Genomic DNA, 17952 nt, shown 5'->3' on the forward strand with positions numbered 1-17952 from the left:
AAAAAGATTAAACCAGCAGGTTGTGGCGTCTGGACTAAGGGAATCATGAAGCTGTGGAGTCACTGGTGCGGGAAAGAAGATAATTAGCAGTCTAAGGGGGACGGAAAAAGAAAGCTGGAGATACAGGGCTATCAAAAGTGAGACAAATGAGCTATCCTGAATCTCCAGCTCCCTGGTGAACTCCAAAATGGATGGAAATGTAGAGCCAGCATCTCAAGTAAAGGACTGTTTAATGTGTGTGTACTTGGCCAACTTAAAATAAGACGTTTGGAGCATGAATAGCCCCATGTGATATGTGCTGTTCGGTTGACATATGCTTGTATTTTGACAACCAATGTTGTCCCTTTTACTTTTGCAAACAATATGGTATGATCTGGTCCTCAGTTTAATTTTACACAAAAGATATAATACATCTATGTAAATAAGAGAGCAAAGAAGTTTTCTAAATGCTTTAATTTTTTGTCACAAATATTTCTGCATCTCTCAGGCCCTTCTTGCTGGAAAAAAGAGAGCTAGTGATACATTTGTTAATGGCACTTTAAAAATTGTGCTTTGGTATATAGAGGTAACAATGTACTTCTTAAGTATGTTAATAATAAATTAAGGTTATAATGGTTGCCATATTAGAGAAAGTGAATTAAGATTAATCTCAGCAAAAATAAAATTAGTTTGGAAGTGGATAAGCTAGGGACATCAAAACTGAAAAAAATATAGCTTCCCAGATAACATTCTACTATATGCAATTTTTTGATGAATAATATTCAATTACAAAGTGTAATACCTTGCACAGCACCTAACATATAGTAGCTATTCAGTAAATGTTTGTTGAATTTTATTACTTTTTAAACAAATTACTAATTTTCCTCAGTAGTCATTTCTGTAACTCAGATAAAAATAGAAATTTATAAGAGTATTTATTTTTGTTACTTATCAAAGTATATTTCCTAGAGAAAATATCAGCAGTGGTAGCAACCAGAAAAAGGAAGTGTGTGTGTCCTAAACAGTGATTCCAACTCGGTGTGTTCAGAGAAGAACACTTTGACCCTGTCTGTGTTTACAGTCCCTGCTGACAGTGTGCTGTTGGTATCCTCAGCCTTGTTCTACTTCTTTTTTATTTTGGCTTTACCGGGATTAGGTCTCAAGTCATGAGAATCTCCATGGCCTTCAGTTGCTAAACCTTTCTGTCATTCTTTTGCTCTTACTGGACTCAGAAGGACATGCCAGGTGGGACACGTGTTTGTCTTTCAGAGCTGAAGAAAGATTCTGAGCTGTGGAATCAGCAGAGGAAGCCTTGGTCTCAGTGACTGTTTGACTTTCAATCCACCTAGCCTCAGGCAGCCCAGAGGCCTTTTTACCACTGGATACTGATGAGATATTTTAGATCCTTGCACTTTGCAAACCTCCTTTCTCCCATGGGATATTATTGGGACATAGGCTAGAAAGGCTGTGAGAAGTTTTGGAGGTAGGAGGATAGGATCCAGACAGGATTGCAGTAAGAAGAAGAACGTTCTCTTTGGTGCACTCCATAGTCCAAAGGCAGCCCTGGGCTGATTCCAGTTAGGAACCAAGGGTGGACTTTCTTCTTTGGTTCTTTGGCCCTTTTTATTTCCCCAGCTGGGGCCAGGATAAGGATAATGAAAGAAACCAGCCTCAGGTGTGTCTCCTCATTTCTGTCTCATCTAAACTTCAGCTTCCAGGTATCGCATAGTAGTTTTGCTTGGACTCTTGGGCTCTTCTGGGTTTTTATCAGTTTTCTTTGATTCTTCATTAGGGTTGCTATCATCAGCCTTCTCCTCTTTTACTACTTTGGTTTCAATCATTTCCTTCTGCTGATTCTTGTTTGTAAAAGGGAAGGCATTCACATACCTTTAGGCATAAACGTGAAATTAAAGTGAGAAACTCTATGTAACACACAAAACAATAGATAACACTTTGTCAGCACAGTACACTGGGTACCTTTTTTTCAGGGTGATGCTAACACACACATGCTCGAATACATCAACACATCACCAACTTAATGGATTCATTTAAATTGGACAGTATGTTTGCAGGCCAGACTTTAGGCTGACCACATAACTCTTCTAACAAAAACAAAGAACCAAAAATCGAATAAAGCATATACATTTTCCCCAGATGTCAATGTTTTAAATTTCTTGGTTTTCAAAGGACAATCATTGACTGATGGCCGGATGACATGCATGTGCTGAAATAGAAAAGATTGGATGGAAGGGAGAGAGATGAGATGAGGGAGAAATTTACAGTGTAAGAGGACTGCTGTCTCCATGTTGATCAGCAAAATGCCAACAGTGTTCCTGAAAAAGCACAGGATAGAAATGTGACAAAGATTACAAGACTAGCAGTGCGCCAACAACCCTACCTTTTGACATAGCAATATCCGAGACCAGCTGCAGCACCAAAGAAGAGGAGAGCAAGCACCAGCAGAGCCGTGGGGACACCTGCAGGGAACAGAGACATGGCCTGTTGGTCCTTCACTTAAACATTATATGTAATGCTTATTGAATGATCCAGGTGATCGAGGCAGTAGATAGTGCAGAAGGAAAACCTTCTCTGTGGCCCTTTATGATGTTGGGCCCACACCAGCTTCTTTGCTTCATGCTTGTAGGATCCCCTGGCCTTGCCTCTCATACTCTCTCAATTCTATAAGTTACAATACGACAGAGTTCATTTCTCCTCCATGGCCTTGAGATCTACTCTAGTCAACAAGCCTGCCTGAGAAAGAGATGACTAGAACAAAATCATAGGCATTTAGGGTATGTATTTTAAAAAGAACTTCTACATAGGAACAGATAGTGGTTTATTTTTAAAAGTCTTGAATTTTCATCAGTGAAATTCTTTTATACCTATACTTTTAAGTTTAATCACTAAGGTTCTTTACAGCTCTCAGATTCTATGATTTTATGAAAGCTGAGTTTGTGTTAAGCTTTTATTAGTATTTGACGGGTTCTGAGTGCCTCATCTAGAGACAGGCAGGATTCTATGAATTGTCTGTTACACATGAACATACATGCACATGTAACATAGACACAGAAACCATTTACCTCCAAACCCAACAGCCTCATTCTTGAATGCTGCTCTATTTTCAGCAGATGGTTGAGTTTCTGTAGGCATGGTGGTAGTGTCCATAATGACTTCCGTGATGCAAATCAGTTTTTTTCTCCGCGGAATAGAAGCAGAAGCTGGAGCAGGAGTAGTAGTAAGGGCAGGTGTTGTAGCGTAAGGGGACACCACCGAATAGGTACTGTCACTGGCAATAAATTCTGTTTGTGTTGCAGTTTGAGTGTTGAATATGGGATCTTTGGTGGTGATAATTTCTGGAGTGCATGAGTTAGTCCAAGTATCTGTCGGGAGAGGGAAAAATAAAATAAAAGTATTACAACAGTCTTCTAACTGTTCTTCCTGCCTCTCGTCTTACTATACCTCCAAACCCCTTGTACTGTAGCTGGAATGGTCTCTAAAATGCAAGTCTAGTCATATCACTTCCATCCTTAGAAGCCTTCAGTGGCTGCCTCTGTTGTATGGACTATAAGGCCCTCTGTGATTTGGCCCTTGCTGACATGCCAGCCTCCTCTGCTCCCTTTTTCTCATTGCCCCTGCCATACTGAAATTCCTTGAATACTGAAATTCCTTGATATGCTTTCTCTTACATCCAAGCATCATGATGCCTTCTTCACCCTTATGACTCTTTGCCTCTCTTTATTTAGCTTACTCTGACCTCATCCCTCAGGTCTCATTGCCCCTGCCATACTGAAATACGTTGAATACTCAAATTCCTTGAAATTCCTTGATACGCTTTCTCTTACATCTAAGCACCGTGACACTTTCTTCATCTTTCTTTATTTAGCTTACTCTGACTCATCCCTCAGGTCTCAGATTGACCCTCTCTTTCTCAGGCAGACTTGTTGACTTGATTGGGTCCCTAGGCATATGTTATTGTACTTCCTTGTCACTGTTCTCACAACACTGTTCCCTACTGGACAGTGAGCTTCCTGGAAGTAGAAATGCTGTCTGTCTTGGTCATTATGGTATGAGCACTGTGTGTGGCACATAGCACATGCTCAATAACTATTTGATGAATAGGGAAGGAAGGAAAAGGGAAAGAAAGTAGTAGATTGGAAGACCAAATATATGTATGTGATGTCACTTCAAGACAAAGATATGCTAAGACCTGATTTTTCTGGGCTCATTTAAGAAAGGTGAATGAAATGGCGCCAGGAGAGGAATAAGGGTTTGTTTTCCAATCTGTTGTATGTGCTAGAGAGGAAACACTTGTTAAAGCATCTTAATCTGAGTTGACCATGGCAGTAAGTGTTTAAATAGGTATCTCATTAAACAATGTTATCAAACCCTTGTTTATACAGGAGGAAACTGAAGTTTAGAGAAATTGAATAACTTGCCCAATGTCACATAGCTAGTAAATGGCAGAGCCATACAATATATTATAATATAAATTTGCATCCATTTTAAGTCCCTAGTTACTTATGGCAGTAGGTAGCATCATCTGAAACGTTTGCCATGAAGAAATTGTTATTCTATTAAGTTGATTCATTTTTGAAAATTAAAATAAATACCAATCCAAACAATACTATTGATAAAACATCTTGACCACATATGCACTGGTTTTATATGATTCATTTTACTTTGAAAAGACCTCCATTCAAATACATATAATCCTTGACTTTATCGTCCCTGAACTCCTAACTACCTTTCTCATTCTTAGCACATGCTAAGCTCTTCCCTCAGAAAATGAACATTTTTTAGTATCAGAGGAAAAAAACATACTGAACTTAATATACTATGTTGAAAACTGAAATTACAGAGAAAAATAAGACATGGTTCCCACCTCCAGAAGAACAGAGGATGCACTTTGAGAAGGATAGGGGGACATCAGAGGAAATGGCTTGGGCAGAGTATGGAGGATTAATGTGTTAATTTAACAAATACTTATGAAGCACTGACTCTGTGCCAGGCACAGTTCTAGGTGCTAGGAACATGGTGCCAATAAGACAAAGTACCGCCCTTTAAGGATCTTTCATACTATTGAAAGGATACAGATAATAAAAAGTAGTAAAAAACAAGCCAGAAATTTCAGAGGATGATAAATATTAAAAGGAAAATTGAGCAGGAGATGAATTAGACTGATGAGGTGGATGATAAAGGACAGAGGGTGATAAGAGAAGGTCTCTTGGGGAGGTGATACTTAAGCTGAGTCTTGGATGATGAAAAGTAGCCAGTCATTGAAGATCTGGGGCAGAAGCATTCAAATGAAAGAGAACAGAAAGTTCAAGAGCCCATTTGATGAATAAGAAGGCCAGGATGTCTGAAACAGAGGAGAATGTCTAATGTAGAAGAAGGAATAGAATATCCCAGTCAATAGGAATATTATGATATGAGAATCTAGTGGGTTTTAATGTGCAGTTATGTTAGAAAAATGACAAGGAGCACAGTGTGGCTGGAATGTAGGGTGTGCTGTGTGTGTAGGCTGGAATGTGTGTGTAAATGAAGACATGAAAGACTGCAAGCAAGAGATGAGACTGGGAAGATAGATTGGAGTCAGAGTATCAAGACTTATAGTTGCTATGTTAAATAATTTGAGGGCCGGGCGCGGTGGCTCAAGCCTGTAATCCCAGCACTTCGGGAGGCCAAGGCGGGTGGATCACGAGGTCAAAAGATCGAGACCATCTTGGTCAACCTGGTGAAACCCCATCTCTACTAAAAATACAAAAAATTAGCTGGGCATGGTGGCACGTGCCTGTAATCCCAGCTCAGGAGGCTGAGGCAGGAGAATTGCCTGAACCCAGGAGGCGGAGGTTGCAGTGAGCCGAGATTGCTCCATTGCATTCCAGCCTGGGTAACAAGAGCGAAACTCCGTCTCATAAATAAAAAATAATAATTTAAAATTTATTTTGTAGAAGAGGAAATTTTCAACTGAGTTCCACAAATCTCCCAAATTATATACAAAAATCCTCATATATCCACTTTTATATGCAAAAGGCTTCACAATTTACATCATATTCTCAAATGAGGCTCTGAAGCAGAGGGGTAAAATAATTATCAAAGGAAGTATGTGGAGGATGAGATGCAGAGTGGAGAGAGTATAGTCCAGAAGCAAAGAAGGAGGTTATTGCAATTCCACCGAAATAGGAGAATCCACAAGTATCTGGAATCCTAAAACCTGGAAATCTTCTAGGGAGAGGTGATCCTCAACCCTGGCTGCAGGTTAGAATCACCTGAGAAGCTTCTAAAAACTACTGATGTCTAGGACTCACCCAGGCCTTGTATATTATTGATGCATGGTCACCATCCCACTGAAATAGCATGACTCTATACAGTTTAGCTCAAGATTTAAATCCTGGCTCTGCCCCTTATTGACTGTGACCACAGGGAAGGTACACTCTAAGCATCAATTGCTGCTCCTGACAGTAGAAATGATACACAGGTGTCATTTTACTGAGGATTAATGACACAGTAAATGTCTAGGCCAAGCATAGTGTCTGGGCATAATGATAAGATCTGCAAGAATTTGTTTCCTTGGCCTCTCTGTTCATATGTATGCCCGAGAAGGACAAAGTATGAGGCGCACAAGCAATTGGTGGTCCCTAACTGGTCAAGAGTACAGTGTATCTCACCTGGAATTGAGATGCTCTCTTTCCCCTTCAAACTATACATGATTTCTGTAGAATGTGCTGAGTTCTCTGACAGATATTAAATGCAAGGTGCAGCGGGAGTCCAAGGGGATAGATAGGGTTATGGAAATGCACCTGGAAAAGATGGCACATGAGATATGAATAAAGAGTAGGAGTTGGCCAGGTGATGAAGAAGATGGGCATTGTGGCAGTGGGAACAGCATGATAGAAGTAGTGTGTGCAGAGCATTAATAGCACTTTGATCCCCAGACCTCACAGTAACAGCAATTAAAAAATAAAGTTAGGACTAGGAGTGGAGTTTGATTTCCTTACCTTACAAGGATAGCAACAAGAAAGACAATCAGGATAAGGTTTAGATGTAGGGTCAGGATTACTCTGATCTTCCAATCTCACAAGATAGCAATGAATGTAAATTACAAAAACAAAGAAAATTAAGGTAAAGTCAGGATGAGCATTAGGATCAGGGTTAGGGAAACCTAATTCTCACCAAGATGTCAATGGACACACACACACACATGCACACACACATTTTGGATATCAGGCTTCTATCCTGATGATATATCTCCATAGATGTGAAACAACATATGTTCAAGGTTGTGTACCTTAAAATTACTTAGAATAGAAAAAGATTGGAAATAGCTCAAAAGTCCATTGAGGACTGGTTGAATAAACTATGATACAGCCATCCAACAGAGTACTATGCAGACATTAATAAAAGAGAAATGTCTATATGAACCAATATGGAGTAATTTCTAAGACTTGAGTGGAAACAGCTTTGTGCAAAGTGGTGTAAGTATGCTAGTTTTTTGTAAGAAAGGGAAATTAGGCCACATACAAACACATGCCTTTATACACAAAGCAACACAGAGGGATAAACCAGAAATGAATGAAAATGGTGGGTGGAAACTGTGGAAGGCATGAGAGTAAGATTTCTTTGAATATACTTTTTAAAAAGTACATTTTGGACATTGAACCATGTAAATGTTTTAGTTATTCAAAAAATAAAAATAGGACAAACATCAAACCCTAAATTTGATCACAAACAGAAGTAAATAAACCTAAGTTATTTCACAAGGATAATATAACTACACAGAGCAGCACATTTTAAAGTCACTTTTACACACAATTCACTGACTGCACATCCTTAGTGGAGTATCTTCTAAGGACTGAAAGATATGCAAAGAAGTCTTAATTTTACTCAGGTTTATTATTCCTAATAATGTTGGTTTTGTAATTTTGAAACTTGTAAGATAAGAAAATATATTAATATTATTTATTGTGAACTAATATTTTCATTATAAGAGAAAAGAGATACAAAGATAAAGTCAACTAACAAAGAACTCAAATTGTTAAATTTGAGTTGGAACTACCAATATAAACTCATGTACACAAAATTTTCTGTCTGTCCACTGATAGGACTGAAAAGCAATGAAAACTTCAGGAGGAATGAGAACAACTTGTGTCCAAATCTTGGTTTCTAATTAACATTCCCCTTTAAAAGGAACTAGGGCTCTTGGAGAAATAAGTAGGTGATTCCATGCCCAAGAGACAGAAAGTACAAAGTGAGCCTGGGACATGGTATTGTACCAGGAAACAGGAATTACCTAAAAGCAATGGGATAAAGAACACAAAAGTCAACTAGAAGGGGCTCCCACTTGCCAGATTCAGGACAATTGGCGCATCCAAACAAACAAAGAATAATAATTGTAAAATGGATTATAAGACATTGAACACATTGAATAAGTAAAATGCATGTGCCCATGGTAGTGTAAGAAGGAGAGAAAAAGGATGTGTGTGTGTGTGTGTGTGTGTGTGTGTGAAAGAGAGAGAGAGAGAGAAAGAAAGAAAGAAAGAAAGAAAGAAAGAAAGAAAGAGAGATTCTTTGTTATTAAAGATGCCAACTAATAAATGTAAAAGGAAGGACAGATTTAGAAAAATTACTATCTTCAGTCTGCCATGTAGTAACTGATTCCAGGAAGGACCATCAATGACTGCTTAAGTGTCTAGGTAAAAAGTCATTGAAGATCAAGATATTTGCATGGTGTCAAAATATCCCATTGTAGATTATCTACTAATTGCAAAGGGAAAGATATAGTGTTACAGTTTCATTAGTGAGAGAGGGCAGTTGCCACTTTAATCAAATAATCAAAGTTAGCATGATTAATAGGGGGACATACTGACATTAAGTGCCTTTGTTGTGATGTGATCCAAAGTACATAATATCATCTATGAAGTACTTTTGCCAAAAATATTGAACATGAGCCTAATCAAGTCTCTAGACCTAACTTTCAGTGTAAGAAATACACAGAAAATGTGGCACATATACACCATGGAATCCTATGCAGCCACCGAAAAGAATGAGTTCATGTCCTTTGCAGGGACATGGATGACACTGGAAATCATCATTCTCAAACTAACACAGGAACAGAAAACCAAATACCACATGTCCTCACTTATAAGTGGGAGTTGAATAATGAGAACACATTGACACAAGGAAGGGATCATCACACACCTGGGCCTGTCGGGGGGGTAGGGAGCAGGAGAGGGATAGCATTAGGAGAAACGCCTAATGTAGATGATGGGTTGATGGGTGCAGAAAACCACCATGGCATATGTATACCTATGTAACAAACCTGCACGTTCTGCACCTGTATCCCAGAACTTGAAGTATAATAAAAAATAAAAATAATCTCTGGAAAAACAAAAAGAAACACATGGGATGGGAGTACAAGTTAAACGAAACCATGAAGAAATAGACAAATCCAAGCCCTCTTCCTCTGGTTCTTTTCTGTTTAGTCAGAGGGCTGGGTATCTTATCATCACATTGCCAGCTGGCAGGATGACAGTTAAAAAGCAAAGTCATTTCATAGGCATGGGCTGGCTATGAGGTATGCAGGCACAGAGCTCACCAATTCCCCAGCCAATGATGATAGACCAAAGAGGCAGAGAAGTGAAGGAGGATGGCAAATAAAATGGTAGGAGAAGCCCTATGTTCCAGTCTTGATTCTGCCAGTAACTGACTGTAGGACCTTGAACAAGCTAAACCCCTGTTCTGAACTGTAGTTGTTTCACCCACAAAGTGAGGGTACTGGACAGAATTTCTACATGGGCCTTTTCTGTGCCAAAGCCCCCTGGATCAGGGAACTACTTGGATCCTATATTGCCTTTCTGGGACAGTTTTTGCTAATATTGGCTGGTGCACATTTATCTCTTGGATCTTACAGAATGATTTTGAAATCTATCCTGTGTATGACCTCTCAGCCACCTAACCTTCAGAAGGTCAGATAGATGAGTATGTGTGAATATAATAATCAGACAGGGGTCCTTATGACAAACTGAGAACAAGTGAGTATTTAGTAAAAGAAAAACTTTCCAAGAACTACTTAGGTGAAGCACTTGGGCTAAGGCAGCCAAGGTCTTTCAGCAAGGTTAGTGGGATGACTTCATGACCGTGAGCAAATCAGTGCTACCCTCCAGGCTTCAATCTTTTCCTTCATAAAATGGAGACTGGGTCTGGTTCTTAAAAATGTCAAATACAGGCTGGGTGCTGCGGCTCATGCCTGTAATCCCAGCACTTTGGGAGGCCGAGGCGGGTGGATTACCTGAGGTCAGGAGTTCGAGACCAGCCTGACCAACATGGAGAAACTCCATCTCTACTAAAAATACAAAAATTAGCTGTGCTGGTGTATGCCTGTAATCCTAGCTACTCAGGAGGCTGAGGCAGGAGAATCACTTTAACTAGGGAGGTGAAGGTTGTGGTGAGCTGAGATTGTACCATTGCACTCCAGCATGGGCAACAAAAGTGAAACTCCATCTCAAAAAAAAAAAAAAAGTTGCATATGGCATCTGAATTTCCTCTCTTATAAAGGAATGTGGAGCAATGGAAAGGCATTGTTTCAGAGTTAGACCTGAGGCTGAACCTTTAAAGTAATGAGACCTTAGACAAATGCGCTTACATCCTTTGAATTAGGTTTCTTTATCTGCAAAATGGGGAAGATGAAGCATACCTCATAGAGAGGTTGTGAAGCTTCAGCGAGATAACCTAGTACAGTAAGCCCTATGGATCTGTGGGTTCCATGTAGGCATGATCAACCAACCTTGGATTGAAAATATTTGGAAAAAAAAAGAAAAAGAACAATATAACAATAAAAAAAGCAAACAATACAGTACGATGATTATTTATATAGCATCTACATCATATTAGGTATTGTATGTAGTTTAGGGATGATTCAAACTATACAGGAGGATGTGTGTAGGTTATATGAAAATACTACCCCATTTTATATCAGGGACTTGGGCATCTCTAGATTTTTGTATATGATGGGGTGCTGGAACCAATCCCCCACTGTCACTGAAGGATGACTGTGCATCACGTTGTCCATAATGGATGCATTACATACATCTGTACATTTGTTTCCTTCCCTTCTGCCTGCTTATCTTACAGGATGCAGGGACGGCAGCATTGGTAATTGAGCCTCCTGAGTGTCTTCTCTTGTGTTGCCAATCAGTCATATTTCTCCTAACTTTTTCTTCTGAGGGGCATATTGCCACCCCTAGCCTGGCCAAAAGACAGTTCGGGAGAATTAGATGACTGTGGCTGCAATTGCTTCTGCTGCTGCTCAGGGTTACCCTTCCCAGACAGGTCTCAGAGTGAGAGATACGCAGAGAATGCCATGTGGAAAGGCTGCAGGTCGGACTCACCAGATGAGTTGTAACAATAGGCTGCAAACTGTCGGCTCACTGGAACTTTCCAAATCAGGACACCCATCCCATTTTTCCCACACTTGGGGTTTGGAATAATCCTAGAGATGACCACGAATCCATCTCCAACCCAACCATAGCTGTAAAAGAATATACACTAGTTGAACAGAAAAATGATTAGAAGGCATCATTTCTATTGCTGAACAAGAATACAGAGCCAAAAGAACTTCAGCAGTGACAGTGAAACTAGCTGTTTCTCACCTGCAAGTCTCAAAGCTAGCCTTCCAGGCTGTTTCAACCTGGTCCTTGCTGGCCAAAGTTAGTCCCAGCAGCCTACAGGCCTCCTTAGCTTCAGTGAAAGTCAGCTGTGGGTTTGCCTTTTTGTTCACGAGGGTGATCCCCATAATTCTGCATGACACCTGGATGGAAAGCTCTGCAAAGGAATCACGTAGGTTCTCAGTTTGCTGCTGTCTTTGTTCCCAGCCCTTAGGCTCTCCTTCCTAGCAGAGCATATTGTCTTGAGGCAGCAGGAAGATCTGTCTATCTGGCTGGGACTGGGGTTTAGAAATAACAGGACACAGACCAGGCTTTTTCCACAAGGACAGTCTGCTAGGCTAGATAGATACTTGTTCTTGTCCAAGCTTAAATCTCACCCAGTTAAGTCTATCCCACCCTACTGCATTAAGACGCCCTGCTCATCACATGGGGGTTTTGGCTACGAGTGGCTGGGGTGCAGTCTCAGGGATGTAGTTACTGCAAACCTTTGTGGAGTCTGTAAAATGAAGCATCTGAGACTTTGAGAAAGATAGAAATTCAGGATTCTAGTTAAGATAATAGTTGGCAATACCCCAAACCAATGTGGTTTGGGGAAACCACTATTTCTGAGATGGGCTGAACATGTCACACTTGTTAGAGCAGAAAGTGAGTGCTCTCAGTTGCAGGTCTTCCCTGGCCATTGGGGGGCAGGCTTACTCAGAAGTTCCTGGAGGAGCTGGCAGTAAACCTTGAATGGCAGAAAAGCTAAATAAAGAAAGCAGAATTTTAGAGTCAGACTTGGGCTTAGATCTAGCATATGCCACTTGCTAGCTCTGTGACCTTAGCCTAGATACCTCATCCCTTTAATCTTCAGCTCTTTGAGCCTCCTTATGTATAAATTCAGAAAGTAACAGTGTCTACTGAATAGGGTAGAGAAAGTTAAATGAGTAAATGCTAATAAAAGTGGTTAGCATAGTGCCTGCCACATGGTAGGTGCTTAATAAATCATATCTAATATTATCATTACCCTTGAAGCATGTTAGTTTTGGTCCGCTAATGACTGATTACCCTGTAGAAGCTGAGGCAGTTGAATAGGTAAGATATGAATGATATTTCTACTCAAAAGTTAATGGATTTGGGAATTCTTTTGAATCCTTTTCTCTGTGTTCAGTGATGTATAGACCTGTATGAAATTGTCCAGCTGTACTGTATTCAAGTACATGATTCCTACTGAGCTTCATTCATGAACATCCGTAACAGGACATTTAAATCTCTCAAGTAATTGCTTGTACACAGCTCTGTGTATTGAATGTTTAGTCAAAAGCTTTGAGCACTTTCCAGATTGATATCTAATGGAAGTTTCTTTTTGCAGACAAGTTTCTAAGTCCTCCACGTGAATCTTGCTGTGGTGGCAGATTAGGAGCACACACTCAATCATGCCTGATTCTAAAACCTCAGTTCCTTTTTTTTCCTTCTTCTCTCCCAAGAGGTGGATCTTGCTATGTTGCTCAGGCTGGTCATAAACTCCTGGGCTCAAGCAATCTTCCTACCTCAGCCTCCCTGAGTAGCTGGAACTACAGGTGTGCACCACTATGGCCAAGTAAGAACCTCAGTTCTTTTTGTCTTGTCTTTTCTTTTTTGAGACAGTCTCGTTCTATCACACAGGCTGGTATGCAGTGGCATGATTTCGGCTCAGTGCAACCTCTGCCTTCCAAGTTCAAGCAACTCTCATGCCTTAGCCTCCTGAGCAGCTGGGAGTACAGATGCAAGACACCATGCCTGCCTAATTTTTGTATTTTTTGTAGAGATGGGGTTTCACCATGTTGGCCAGGCTGGTCTCGAACTCCTGACCTCAGGTGATCCACTCTCCTTGGCCTCCCAAAGTCCTGGGATTACAGGTGTGAGCCACAGCACCCAACCTGGCCCCCAGTTCTTAACTATGACACTGTTCTACCTTTCACAGTGCTATAAGGAAATGAACACACACACACACACACACACACACACACACACACCAGGCTGAACACTCTGAACACACAATTTACCCTGAAATTTGGCTCCTTTAGCTCATGAGGTTGCTGTTACTCAAGTCTCTCAGGCTACTTCTTTGGGAATAGATTGCAGAGGTTTATTTGTCACACTATCAAGTGGTCTTATTGCCCTCTCATATTTCATTTGTACTCTAGATGCTATTATTTAGAGCAATGATAGACATACTCTAGGTGAACAGACTTAGCTTTGAATATTTTTTCTATTGTTAACTGGCTGCTGGGACATCAGGCAAGTCAGCATTCTCATCTGAAAAATGGGGACAGATATGTCTACTTCACATGATTTTTATCAGAATTAAATTAGATAACTTGTACCTAGCAGAGGCGGGCCCCAGTAGGAAGTCAACAGCATTAGTCATTTTATGCTTTCCTATTTCATTTAGGGATCAAATGAGGAAGCTGGAATCTAAGGGGTACTCTAGTAATTCCTTTCTTAAGATTTCTCAGGAAACAGCAAACATAGTAGAAATAGTATATGCTTAGGAATTAGATATAGGGATATGGTATTAGATAATAGCATGTGCTTAGGAATCAGATAGAGCTGAATTCAAACCCAATATTTATTATGTATGACCTGCATGACATTGGGCAAGTCACTTCATCTATAAACGGTCTTCTTGAGAGGATTAAATGAAGTTGTGTGTACACACGTAGCTTTGGACTGCTATATAATTGGCCCTCAAAAATGGTTCCTATCCCCATTCACTTACCCTCATCAGCTACCTTGTTCTGCAGGAACGGTTATCATGACTTTTGGTTGTTTTCAAAAATGTAATTTCCTTAGGAAATTTTTTCCCTTGCTGAGGATGGTCTAGAGTGTGATGGAGTCATTTTCATTTTTTCTTTTTGAGACGGAGTTTCGCTCTTGTTACCCAGGCTGGAGTGCAATGGTGCAATCTCGGCTCACCACAACCTCCGCCTCCTGGTTTCAGGCAACTCTCCTGCCTCAGCCTCCTGAGGATGGAGTCATTTTCAAAGTGTCCAATAGTTTGAATAATGGCAGCATTGTGGGGAAAAACAGTGTTCCCAGAGGATTTGAAAGAGGACCAAACTTATTTAAAAGTAACAGTATTTTTAAAAACTAATCATATAACTCTGACCTCCCTTATAAAATTTAATGCAACAATATATAAATCAACTCTGAATGTCTGTTTCTAGCGTATTTTAGATCTCAGGTCATCTTCCAGCATGGGAACGCACATTTTCCTTTTAAAGTGCTCAGATTTTCATTTGCCCAGAGCTGCAATGAGTGATTTGTGGTTACAGTGTTTTGCCTACAGTGTGGAATGAGGTTTTCACTTAGGCATCTCAAAAGCCCAGCAATCACTTTAAGTCATTCCTTTAGTAGACAACCGATGGCTTACTTTTCAAACTTATATTTTTACAGACTTTTTTTTCAGTTAACTTACTATTTGCTGAATATTTTTTAAAACATTGCATTTCATTCATGGTATGATAAAACTAAAATTAAAATAATTATGCTAACACTCTCAAAAACATAAAAATAGGCCAATTTTAGTAAAAGGTACCCGTTATTCCCAAGCTTAGGGATTGCTTTAAATTTTTTACAATCGCAGTTTGCTTCTTCAATGAAATACTTAAAAAAAATTATTACTTCTGGATGCAATGGCTCATGCCTATAATTCCAGTACTTTGGTAGGCTGAGGCAGGAAGATCACTTGAAGCCAGGAGTTCAAGACCAGCCTGGGCAACAAAGGGAGATCCTGTTGCTACAAAAAAATTTAAGCACCACCCACACAAAAAAGACTAAAAATCAAATGATTCCGCTTCAGGATTGTATTTCAAAATGTTCTCATTAAAAATATTCCATAACCAAAAATAAAAGTTGAGATGATACAAAGGTAAATGTCAATTATTTTTGTGAAGTTGACAATATGGTGTAATATTTTTGGCAGAGCAATACCACCAGTTAGACCTGCTGTTGACATTGAGGGTCACCCTCATTCCCAGAAATCCATCATCAACAGCTTAGGAGGCTTAGGACATTTTGCAAGATCTTACTTTGCTTCAGTTTAGAAATCTGGTAAGAAACCTACCTTCTGTATGCAAAGAGCCTTGGACCAGGAGCTTCGTGGTCCAGATGGAAGCAAGAAGCAACAGCAGGCTGAAGCACCTGGCCATCGTGCCTACCATGCCTTCAGAGTCAGGGAAGCACCTCAGATGGCCACCAGTGGTATGAGAGGCAGATGCTCAATCACTAGTCTGGATGGAGAGTTCTGGAACTATGTTGAGGCTCTCACTCACTGCTCCACTTCATAACTGAGACATCCGGATTTCCCTGCTTTCAAGCTTCTGACTTGTCAAGGTCACTGGGGGAAATGAGTGACGTCTCTTGAACGCCCAGGCTGTACTTTGTGGATGGCCCTCTGGAAAATTTAGCTAATGCTGACTCAGAAAACACACAAATGAGGAAGGCAGATAGCACAATGTGAACTGCTAAAGGTTCTCCCAATTCCCGTATTCTCTGCCATTCCCCCTCCCCCAGCAGCTCAGTTCTCACACCATTCACTGCTTTTGCCTGTGGAGTCCATCATTTATGCATACCTAGAAATGTCTTTGTCCCCAAAGGAGACTGAGTATAGGTTGTGCCTCTTTTCCTCCCACAATCAGCGATTTTTCCACCCAGCTGCTTGGCCTTGTGATCTGCAGGGTATGAAGCTGAAGCTCATGGAAGTAAATGTCCATTTAAACACGGAGTCTAGAACCTTCATGCCTTCCTTCGCATCCCTTTTATGCATTTGAAATCTCTACACCACTACAGTGATTTATCTTTCAAAGAAACTAGGCACATATAAACATTCACATTTACATAACACACCTAGGAGGGCAATTAACAAAATTAAACATTTTACACTTTACACAAGGATTTTTAACTTTACGACAGTAATCATTCCGGGGGTCCTTTATAAAATAACTTTCTCTTAATAACTTCTTTAATATTCTGATAGGCCAGAATTCAGTTCACGCTCCACCTTTCTTGTTCGATGAATGTGAGGTTTATCTGTTTTTCCTCAGCAGCGTGCACTCTATGTTTTTCCAGCTGGCTATTCAGGGGCGTGTGCTTCATGGTCATTATGGAGTTCTGCCTTGTGAGCAATGTCTTGAGCGAAGGCTTATGAGATTTTTCTAAAATGAATGTCTTTTATAGGAAAAATATATGGATAACAAGTGGTTTTTGTTTTTTTTACATAAGTAGTACTGGTCATAAAGTTAGATGTCTGTGTAGAAAATATCAATAACAAAAAGAGAATCTGCTCTGAACAAATGCAGGGAACTTCTAAGAGACCAGGGAAACAGCCTTTACATGTCTCCAATATAGACCTCATTACTAGGGTGAGACAAGCCCTAGTTCCTCAGAAACATTCATGACTCTATCATCAAGGTACCAGGAAGACAGACAGGCAGAGTCCCAGCCTCGTCATCATTATTCTTAAAGACTAACACCATGGCTGAAAGAGAGCTAGTTTTCTAGCATTTGTTCAATTATTACAAAAAGAGTGAAGGAAGACAGGAAGGGGAAAAACGAATCATGAAAGGCAAGGCCTTGTGTAAAGGGGGAAAACGAGAGTCACAGCGATCACCAGCCATAGAATTTCTGGAATACCAACAAAGAGACCTTCGAAAGGCTGCTGTACCAGCTCTCTATTGCTGTCCAACAAATTGCCATAGACGTAGTGGCTTAAAACAGTACTCATTGATCATTTCACAGCTTCTTGATTTGATTCTGATCTGCTTTCTCAGAGAGACTCTCACATCCCCTGTTTTCTGTGACCCTTTGTATCCCTTTGGGAGACTCATTTGTATATAACCTTCCTTGTCCACATTTGAAGTGGATAGTAGGGAGTATGCCCTCCTTGGGACTAGCACAGCTTTTGCAGTCTGCTTCCTGCAGGTGAAAGCTAAGATCCCAGAAGTTTTCTTATTTTTTTAAAAGTTGTCTTTAATCAACATGTAATTCTCCACATGTACATTATGATATTTCCATACATACAAGGTGTAGTGATCAGATCAGGGTAATTAGCATATCCATCATCTCAAATATTTATCCTTTGTGTTGGGAGTGTTCAGTATCTTCTCTTCCAGCTATTTGAAAATATATGTGGTTGTTATCTATAGTCATTCTATGTGCCATAAAACACCACAACTTGTTCCTCCTAACAATATATCCTTTAACAAATCTCACTCTTTCCCTTCTCTCTTCCCTTTCCAGACACTAGTATCCTCTACTCTGTTTTTTACTTCCATGAGATCTTTTGTTA

At 40.1% G+C, this 17952-nt stretch overlaps 1 protein-coding gene across 2 annotated transcripts; it reads right to left on the minus strand.

Annotated features, from left to right (window-relative positions):
- Window positions 1-438: 438 nt before the first annotated feature.
- Window positions 439-15954, minus strand: LYVE1 (lymphatic vessel endothelial hyaluronan receptor 1). Of its 2 annotated transcripts, XM_009007660.6 has the most exons (7): window positions 15730-15954; window positions 12339-12386; window positions 11628-11799; window positions 11367-11506; window positions 3060-3359; window positions 2378-2456; window positions 439-1866 (listed from the first exon to the last, which is right to left on the minus strand). In XM_009007660.6, exons 1-7 carry the CDS (start codon window positions 15824-15826, stop codon window positions 1680-1682), a joined length of 1023 nt encoding a protein of 340 aa, XP_009005908.1. In that variant the 5' UTR covers window positions 15827-15954; the 3' UTR covers window positions 439-1679. The 2 variants fall into 2 exon arrangements, with proteins under 2 accessions (XP_009005908.1, XP_002755091.2); XM_002755045.5 differs by lacking the exon at window positions 12339-12386.
- Window positions 15955-17952: the final 1998 nt, after the last annotated feature.

The sequence above is a fragment of the Callithrix jacchus genome, chromosome 10 (assembly GCF_049354715.1).
Source record: "Callithrix jacchus isolate 240 chromosome 10, calJac240_pri, whole genome shotgun sequence".
In the NCBI taxonomy this organism is placed as follows: domain Eukaryota; kingdom Metazoa; phylum Chordata; class Mammalia; order Primates; family Cebidae; genus Callithrix; species Callithrix jacchus.